The sequence below is a fragment of the Halichoeres trimaculatus genome, unplaced genomic scaffold (assembly GCF_033239565.1).
Source record: "Halichoeres trimaculatus isolate MK-OKI-2021-1 unplaced genomic scaffold, fHalTri1.1 fHalTri1_scaffold_11, whole genome shotgun sequence".
Taxonomy (NCBI): domain Eukaryota; kingdom Metazoa; phylum Chordata; class Actinopteri; order Labriformes; family Labridae; genus Halichoeres; species Halichoeres trimaculatus.
This window is the reverse complement of record NW_027437189.1, coordinates 10,318,934-10,328,894: the sequence shown is the minus strand read 5'-3', so window position 1 is coordinate 10,328,894 and position 9,961 is coordinate 10,318,934. Positions and strand designations below refer to the sequence as shown.

General features: G+C 39.2%; 1 protein-coding gene across 2 annotated transcripts; it reads left to right on the top strand.

Moving 5' to 3' along the window:
• Positions 1–1,847: 1,847 nt before the first annotated feature.
• Positions 1,848–9,710, top strand: ren (renin). 2 transcript variants are annotated; one of them, XM_074681459.1, is made up of 10 exons: positions 1,848–1,959; positions 4,131–4,322; positions 5,990–6,134; positions 6,521–6,644; positions 7,068–7,186; positions 7,322–7,518; positions 7,933–8,055; positions 8,149–8,290; positions 8,396–8,494; positions 8,973–9,710. In XM_074681459.1, exons 2-10 carry the CDS (start codon positions 4,315–4,317, stop codon positions 9,132–9,134), a joined length of 1,119 nt encoding a protein of 372 aa, XP_074537560.1. In that variant the 5' UTR covers positions 1,848–1,959; positions 4,131–4,314; the 3' UTR covers positions 9,135–9,710. The 2 variants fall into 2 exon arrangements, with proteins under 2 accessions (XP_074537560.1, XP_074537559.1); XM_074681458.1 differs by lacking the exons at positions 1,848–1,959; positions 4,131–4,322 and adding an exon at positions 5,276–5,564.
• Positions 9,711–9,961: the final 251 nt, after the last annotated feature.

Here is a 9,961-nt window from a genome sequence, read left to right as displayed (position 1 = left end):
TGAGTTTATTTGAACCATACTTTAGTAAGTAACATAGAATGGCACGTTTCTATTTCCTGAAATTAAAACGAACTGGACATTTGAACTCATTGTTGTTAAATGCACATTTTTCTACTAGAAGTAAACATTGCATATATTTAGAATGAAGCTTGTTTTAAAAAATGCAACAAGCTTTTTAATTACTGGACCATTATGGGGCCAGAGAATCTGCTCTGACTGCAGGCAGCCTGAACCGCCTTGTTTTTGATATTAGCCAGACTTTGAAGTACAAAACAGTTGGCTTCACAGAGCTTTGTGCTCAGGCTCTGCTCACTCATTTATTGAATCATTTTGGCTCCACTGCTGCCACTGCTGAGCGTCTTTTTATATCAGCTGGCTGCAGCTCCTATCTTTCTCTTGTGATGCTGTGCAGAGAGCCATAATGACAAATGCACACATGCACAAATACACACACACACACAAGGACAGATTTCTTCATTCTAATAGATTTTTTTTCATCATTCATTATTTTATATCCCCTGTTGCAACCATTGGCTGTCTATAGAATAATCAGTGATCGTCACTCATAGTGAATTTTGAAGCCAAAAAAGTTGCCTCCTTAGGCACCATCACCATTAGAGCCAAGGCATGCCACAAGTGACAAAGCTGGATGCATTTGAGCACCGATGTCACACCTGTGACACTGACCAAGACAAGCATTAGACTTACAGATAAAACATAAAAGATCACAATGGGTAACAGCATAACAGATTCACATGTTGATACTGTTGATAGTGTGCATATTGTAATCTAATTGATAAACCAACTGACATCTTTCACCCTGTCACAGACTGAAACCCACTCCCACTGGTTAAACTCAAGCTGCACTCTGTTGAATGATTCTGACTCAGTCCAATGCTGGCCTCTGCTGGCAATATACAGTACTGCATGTTAAAGCCTCTGAAAAGGGCTAGAGCACAAAACCAAATAGGAAAAACACATTCTTTTGCCATTCATGTTGTTTGTCTTGCCAAAAGCAATTAACCTGCCTGACGCTGATGAAGCACACTGAGTACTTTGATAAATTGTATAAATTAACGCCCATGCTTTGTCTCATATTTGTCAGGAACACTCTGTGATGAAGCATTCTTTCGGTTGGAGCTTCTTTCCAAATAAGGACATACAAAATTGTCAACTGCTGATAAATCAAACCGCAAAGAGTCCCAATGCTTTGGGTGGAGATTTTTTGTATTGTTATTTTTCTGTTTTGTATCATGAAATATTTCTTTCCTAACAACTTTTTGTGTCGGTCGCACATGCTTTACCTCCCGTTGCGTGGATGGTCCAACACATTTTTGCTCATATTGTGTCCAGATGAATTAGTCTGAACTCTCATTAGGCATGCATTGGCATTACAGATTTAGAAGAATACCTATACATAAAATGAGAATGCTCAGTGATTGTTCTGTACTTGAACACACCTCTGTATTAGCTGGTGAGTCTTCGTGTGGGAGTCTGGCTTTGTGATAGCCTTTTAAACCCCATTTCCTGTAAACAAGCACTGTTCTGTTTCATATCTCTCTTATCATGATGGATAGCTCACAAAGTTACAAGATCTTCTCAGTTTCTCATCAGATGTGTTTCTATCAGCAAGTAGCCAAATGAAGTTTGGCGTGCTGTAACTTTATCTGCAGTGCCGGGTTTTACAACCACAAATGTTTTGTTTTAATTTGTTGTTGAATCCAAAAATCTATCTTGATGATGCAGAAGTAAATCAAAGTTAATACTTGACTTGTGGGCCTCCAAGGAAATGTGTATGACATGAAAACAGACAGAGCTGTAGTAAATCATCTCCTATGAGACATTCTTACATTTCCCATGCCCACCAGTGGATAGGACTCACTGCAGAGGTGGGAGGCCAGACAGGAGTGACGCACTGCTTTCTCCAGGCACTGTGGGAAAGAGACAAGGAGGTATCTGGTAAGCAAAGCAAGTCAAGAGTAAGAGATTGTCCCCAAAATGCCAAATCCAGTGTGCAAAGCCTAATTGGTTGGAAGAAAGACGTGTAGATTTAGCTACTTAACGGGGAAATTACGTCATTTAAAAGCTATATAAGCTAGTGTTAATTTATTCAACTCTGAATCAACTCTCAAAAGCGTTGTTTGCTGATTAAGAGAAAGTCAAGACCGACACACTGTATGCTAGCTAGCTAACAGCAGACTGACTCAGTAGCAAGATTAGCAAGATTAGCAAGCAAAAAGAGGAGCATTTACTAGCTTAAATACATGTATTAGCCTAAATTTGATAAAAACGTTTTTCTTTGGAGTTGGAAAATGTATTCCAGAGCTGAACTGAAAACGAATTGTCAATTATCAATAAAAAAAAAGATCCACTCCAAATGGTCGTTGTTCAGTAAATGTCTTACCTGCTAACGCCCTGCTAACATTTTAGCAGCTATGACTTCTTGAGGAAACAAAATGCACACTATCAACAGAGCATGTTTTCAGGCACAACAAAAAGGGTTTTTAGAGTTGTTTTTTTTCATCTCATCTTATAACCCAGAATTTCTTTAACACTAGAGGTGTCTGTCCTGTTAGCTCCTGAATGTATAAATTAACTCAGTTAGATACTGTACTACTCTGCTATTTGGTGCAGTAAGGTTGTTTAGAGCAGTTATATAGAGCTTTTTACTGAAAACAGCTGTCTGTGTGGCTCAAGTGGTGCAATAAGAGTGTTGACAATAAAAAAGCAGGACATTTGTGCGCCAGGCAGTTAAACAATGGGCTCACACTCAGTGTTAAAGCTCTGTAAAAATTGAGGCAGGCTTTAGACGAATGTGATAAATTCCTGTGCATTCATCACTATGAGTGACATATTTCACATTATCACTGGATACTGTGGGAACAAAAAAAAATCTGCAGGTTCATGTTTTATTTGTACCGGCAATTTTTAAGCTCCCCCTCTGGTTTAGACACACTGCAATCCAACCTGTGTCAGGTCAAGCCAACCATAACTTTATAACTTGTGAGGTTTTTTCTGTGACTGACACGTTTTTGTAGCAATGGTGCTTCTAATGAAATTTTTTTTCCAAATTGGTTCAGTTCAAAATAGGATGCCAGTGTGTGGTTCTTATAAATTGTTGGCGATGACAATCCAACTCATGCCTTGATTAATGCCTGAGTTTTGTTTTTTTGCAAAGATATGTTGAAACCAAAGAATTTATAAGACATGTAAGTAGCAGAAGCTTCGAAGCCCTGCGTTGGTGGTCACTATACTGGCAACGCTGACCTTACTTTATGACCTGTAAGCATGAGGCAAGAGGTATGGTTTGGGCAGGCGTTCGGCTGTCTGGCAATATTGCGTCCATCCGCCAAGTCCTGATCGATGGTTTGTTATTCAAATTTTTAGCCTTATATCTTCCAAATGAATTAAGAATTTAACACTTTGCTTATTAGATGTGTTTAAACAAAAAAATTGGCCATTAGGACAAAACTTTTTAGATTTGCCGCAGTTTTTAACACCGCCAATTGGTTTGGTTGTTACAAGATACCCGGCCTAGCAGCTTACACAACACATTTTATTGCTCTTAACCTCTTAAGCCTCTTTTTTGTGTCTCTGCTAGAAAAATGACATACCCAAAAATAAAAAAAAGGAGTATATCTCTGAATTTAAAATGTCTTCTTGAATCAGATTGGTGTTATAATAGAGAAAACACTTGTGAAATTTGTTCAGGAGTCTTAGAATTGGTGTTTATGTCAGTGGTTGAAATACGATTATATATATATATATATATATATATATATATATATATATATATATATATATATATATATATATATATATATATATATATATATATATTTATATATATTTATATATATATATATTGTGGAGCAACCTCAGTCCCCAAATAAGAGGACCTAAGAGTTCAAGAACTCAAATGTTTCATGACCCTTAAAACACTTTGGCCACTTATAAAGAAATACTTTTAAAGCACCAGAAAAAATTGATATGTTTTCTATATAAAGGGAAAAAATGTACTCCATCCTTTTACTTTATGTAAATTTATCTGCATCCAGCAGGGTAGTTGTTGAATTGTAAACACATTTATAATCTCTTTCTGACTATTTTTTTTTTTACCATGCCCACAGGGACTATCTTAATGTTTGACCCCTGACCTTTGCTGGCTGTCCCGGTCTGTGCCTGACCTGGACCCTCACATATCTCCTTGCTTGACTGGGTGGTCAGCACAGCTACAACACAAGACCTCAATCTGAGAGGAAAGATACTGTGGGAATCCTTTCTCAGTTGGAACCCAGGGAAAATCAACACTTCATGATTAGGTGTGAAGTTGTCTCAAGTTTGAGCATTACTGAAAGAGGTTCAATATAAAACACAGCACTGTGCAAGTTTCTACAGCTCCATATAATACACGGTGTCTCCTGCCAGTTATCCCCAGCCAAGACCTTAAACTGAACGTGCAGATGTATATTGTCTTTTCCCTGTTGGGTCATTATGTGAAATCAGTTCTAAAAGGCTGAACAAGACGCAGTGAACTTTTCATGAGGAAAGAAATCCTGAAAGTGGAAGCACAGGGTGGTGTAAAACTTGTCTGCTTCAGAGATAAGGAAGCCTCATGGCAGTACAGGAGACAAGATAAGCCTCATGTTACCAACCGCAGAAAACAACAATTCAACATTTCTAGCAATAATGACTTCAGTATTTACAGTCACATCAATCAATCTGTGTTTTACAGTTTTACAGCACTACAGCACTGCACAAACGAGGCAGTAAATCACTGCAAAAGTGGATTTTGGGCACTTTATTACACAAAGAGCAAATCTACTCCCTCCAATATTAAATACAGGCGTCTACAATGAATCCATTACTGAACAGCAAACAAGAGTGTCAAGAAAAAGAAATCTTTAATATAAACATCAAAACGAGCCAGACCCTTTAAATTAAGCGACAGGGGGAAAATTGCTTATTCTGTGAAAAAGAAAACCAGCTAGCAAACAAGAAATGTGAACAGAATAAGAAAAATGCAGCTGCTGAATCAACCACCCACTGACGCTCAGGACCATCTTTTGGTCCCACTAAAGATTCTCACACCCTCACCAACAAGGTGTCCATCCTACCAACGTCAGCAATCTTAGGGGCTCAGCACCCCTGCTTTCTATCCTGAATGTATTTTAAGAGGTCGGAGTTCAGACCTCTCACTGGGACCTGTTTATCACTCCAGGGGTTATGTGACCAAGACAGAAGGGTAGAGGGGGGAGGGAAAGAGGAGTTTGTTTTCAAGTGGTCACCTCCAGGAAAGCTCCCAGCCAGAGCCAGGACTTGTGGTTGAGAAGAAGACCTGGTATAAAAGAGACAAAGGGACAGGAAAAAGAGCAAGAGAGTTACATCTGACATACAGGAAGATTTCACGGCAGTGAAATATTCTGAAAACAGAGGAAAGCCAGATTTGCAGAGACAGCCCTCTTCATTTCTCTGATAAGAGAAGTCATGACACTCATGATGAATTATTGGATGTGTACCATTATTCTATCATTGACAGTGACCTCGAGCCAAGCTTTGATAAGGTAAGACATGTTTTTCCTTCATGCCTTTTTGCTGCACACAGACCAAAAAATAACATGATTAATTACGGTGTAATTGCTTTCACACAAGAAACACTACAGCAGACTAGTGACAGCTTCAACAAAACAAACTAGGACAGCAAAACAAAACATTTTATGGGTTCATTACCAAAGTTAATGTTTTCAGTCCTGGTTCAACACGTGTTTTTGTTCCTTTTTCTGGCTAAGTGCTGGGAACTTAGGCAGTCTGTGCTTTATTAAAATCTCATTGTTTTACTTGGAAGACAACCAGGCATATGTATTAGATATATAGCCTGAGAAATACACACCATGAATATATATGTCTTGCATTTGTACAAATGGATTCCTGTTCAGAAATCGTTAGGAGGATGGATTAAGTCACTCTTGCTGGTCTGGTTTGTTTCCAGAATCGGCCTGAAAAAGATGCCATCTATCAGGGAGACACTGAGAGAGATGGGTGTTTCTGCAGAGCAGGTGTTGACTGAGCTGACCCAGATGAACTCAGACGACACCAATGGCACAGTTCCCACACCTCTGACCAACTATTTGGATGTAAGAGACTTTTGAGGAAAATGTCTTAAACCTCCTAAAAGTGCTAATTCATACTAAGTCATGTAGGATGAAGTTAATTTATATCAAATATCCTTAAAGTTGCTTATTTTGCTTTGAAGGAGAAAACTTTGACTAAGAGATATGTTTGCATTTTCTAATGGTATCATTAATTCTCTGGACTGCGTGCAGCAGCATATCCAGATGCCTTTAAATACATATTTAAAACTCTCTTTCCTGTGTCACTACATCAATGCTGTATTTCACTTCTAAAATCCCTTTTGTGGCACACTGAAGTACTCAGTAAAATAAAATTCAATAAACATAAAAAGGGGTTTTGACCGCGTTGGAAAAGGGAGAAATTATAAACTTTCCCTTGTGCCAAACAGACCCAGTACTTTGGGGAAATCAGCATCGGCTCTCCGGCTCAGCAGTTCAACGTTGTGTTTGATACCGGATCGGCTAACTTGTGGGTGCCTTCACAGAGCTGCTCACCTTTCTCCACAGCCTGTTGTAAGTGGTCATGCTCACACATACACGCCAGAAAGTTACATTAAGTTAAGGCAGCCATGTTCACATCTGTTTGGTCCAAACGTACTCAATGAATAACTGTAGAGTTTTTTTTACTTCTAGCTTAACCGCTAGCTGTGAAGCATTTAGCAGCTTAAAAAACAGATAATTCCTTAGGGGCTGGAAGAGACCAAAAACAGAGCTCAGAGAAGGTTGATAATTTTCTAAGATTTATTGTGTAACAAGAATCATGACTTTAAATGAATCATACTTTAGATTCAACTGCTGGATGTGTAAATAATCAACTCTTCTGACATCATTATCCTCAAGGAGCTGTGTCCATATTATGAATTGTTTACTCAACATTTTGAAAAGTTTCCCATATGCATGGTCATCTTATTACTCAAATGCACTTTGAACTTTTAGTTACTCACAACAGGTACGATGCCTCCAAATCCCGCACCCATGTCGAAAATGGCACCGGATTTTCCATCCAATATGCCTCTGGAAACGTCAGGGGGTTTCTGAGTGAGGATGTGGTCATGGTGAGTTCAAAGTCTGAATTACACAAACAAGTATCACTTTTATCTGTTTACACAAATTCTCCAGTTTCTGCACCATGTGAAACTTTCTTATCGACACTCATCTTGACCCTCGTCCGGGATTTTTTCCCCCTGCAGGTTGGAGGTATTCCTGTGGTGCAGGTGTTTGCTGAAGCCACATCTCTGTCTGCCATGCCCTTCATCTTTGCAAAGTTTGACGGGGTCCTGGGGATGGGTTACCCTAACGTGGCCATCGACGGCATCACACCGGTGTTTGACCGCATCATGTCTCAGCATGTACTCAAGGAAGAGGTGTTCTCTGTCTACTACAGCAGGTGGGCTGATTGCATCATCTGACCTCATATAGCCTTTCCAGAAGGGAAAGGTATTTCAAAGATGAAAAAATCAAAACTGGGAAAAAAAGAGTGGGTTGAGCTAAAGAAAACAATCTGTAGAGAAAAAGCATGTAGGTTATCCTGAAAATGAACAAAAATGCGTTTCTGTTTTTCTTCTACATAATTGCATATTTCTATTTCATTCATCATACTATGTTGCTGGGAGGAACTGCTGAAAAAACAGAACGTTATTTTCCTTTCAAACGGGAGGCTTCAAAGAAATGATAAACTCTTGGAATACAATCTTAGCAGAAGGACTAATTGCTGTAAGAGTTCAAAAATCCAAGCCCCACGGGAAACAGTAAACATCACAGCAAAGTAAGGTCTGAAAGGTAATATATTATGTCTTTATAGGGACCCAAAACACTCCCCAGGTGGAGAGCTGGTCCTTGGTGGCACTGATCCAAATTACTATACTGGAAGCTTTAACTATATGGACACCAGAGAGACGGGCAAGTGGGAAGTCACCATGAAAGGGTAAGATCTTGGCTTTGTTGAATCCACAGTGTTTGTGCAAGCATGCTGAAACAACATCTGTTTTACTTTCTACTTCTTCTTTTATTCTTTCAGAGTTTCTCTCGGAGAGGAGATGATGTTTTGCGCTGAGGGCTGCACAGCTGTGATTGACACGGGCTCCTCCTACATCACAGGCCCGGCCTCCTCTGTGTCTGTGCTGATGAAAACCATCGGAGCACAGCTGGATGAGAGCGGAGTAAGACTTTATACATGCAGCATGGTTTCCCACTATAAACATTTGCTGTAAAAGAGAAAACAATTACCGTCAACACTCATGATTGCTTTTTTCTGCTTTTATTAGTATAAAGTCAACTGTGACACTGTCAAGACGCTGCCCACCGTCACGTTCCACCTGGGTGGTCAGGAGTACGTGCTCACTCAGGAAGATTATATCCTATGGGTAAGAGAATAAGTGCTGTGTTATTGGCATATTAAAAGTATTTTATTTTGTGATGCTGATGCTCCACAACCCTGACTTCAGCTACTAGTCCCTTATTTTTCACAAGCAGATTATGTGATCTACAGATAAAATGTGATAGCACAGTGAAGCTGCAAGGCCCTGCTCATACATACTGTCAGGTGTTTTTACTTATGTGGCTGATTAAATCTGCTCAGGATAAAGGAAAGCATGTGTTTGGGTTAAGGTAGGCCCACTTTGTACTGATAAAAAGAGGTATGAGTGCCTATCATGCATGAAGGAGAGCCCATGAAACCTTAAATTATACGTAAAGCAAACAGCATGAACTTCTGTGCACGAGTTGAAAGTAAATATTTTGATCCTATTGCTACTTGCTCTCATGTAAAGGACCTGGATTCTTCTACGCGAGTTCAGTAAGTCACTAAAATTTTCATGCTTTGACTTTTGTTTGTTGCTCCAGCAAACACAGATCGAGGGGGATGTTTGCACCGTCACCTTCAGGGGTTTGGATGTGCCGCCCCCTACAGGTCCAATCTGGATTTTGGGAGCCAACTTCATCGCCCGCTACTACACTGAGTTTGATCGTCACAATAATCGGATAGGATTTGCTTCAGCAGTGTGACAGGAGATGAAAACATGACTTGATCTGTTTTCTTTGTTTCTTCATCTTTGCTGCTATCTTTCTAGTGTGTCACCAAGGGGCGTGTCTAGAGGAGTAATCTGGGGTGGCATTGGCCCCTCTTGGCCACCCCAAAATCCTAAACCACAATCAAATGTTTGCCTTGTCAGAGCCAATACTTGTGTTAAAGTTAACTTCCTGGGTTACTAGTAGCATTCTATAAACTGGTTTTAGACATGAATATTTTCCTTTAGTTTCATCCTTTAGATTTTGGCATTAGAGGGCTGAAATAATGCCACTCTGCTGTGTTTCACAGAACACAAAAGATGTATTATACTTCCTTTTTGTAGTCCAAGATAATGTGATAACAGCCTGGCCTCTGATGTGATCCTCTCTTTAGTTTTTTTTTTTGTTTGTTTTTAAGACCAGTCATATTCGAACTACAGCTGTTTTGAGGCGCTCATTAAGGCCACACCATTCCTATGTCTTTTATCTTCTTTTGCAGATTCTCTTTCCTTTTATGATATTTTGTACCTGTTGCACTGAATGCCTTCTAAACTGTTTTTATTTATAAACGTTTCTGAGCAAATGAAATGTGTCTTTGCATTACTACTGATACAATGGAAGCCTTCATTGTGTAGATTTAAAAGAAAAAAAGCAGTTTAACTGCAGGGGTTTACATTTGACTCTAACTTCATTACTGATTGAAATGTTTGTATTCAAGTCTTTAAGATTGTCTTGCATCCATTTTCCAACCAAGCAAAAGTTGAGACCAAAAGTGAAAACAGATTCTTGTAGCAGAGCAATTACATAAAAAATGCCATTGTTTA

Excerpts from the sequence above, each read along its gene's own strand:
- ren (XM_074681458.1), top strand. The coding sequence starts at position 5,488 with ATGACACTCATGATGAATTATTGGATGTGTACCATTATTCTATCATTG. Across the intron at positions 6,135-6,520 it reads CTCTGACCAACTATTTGGAT|ACCCAGTACTTTGGGGAAAT; the intron begins GTAAGAGACTTT and ends TGTGCCAAACAG. Across the intron at positions 8,056-8,148 it reads TGGGAAGTCACCATGAAAGG|AGTTTCTCTCGGAGAGGAGA; the intron begins GTAAGATCTTGG and ends TTATTCTTTCAG.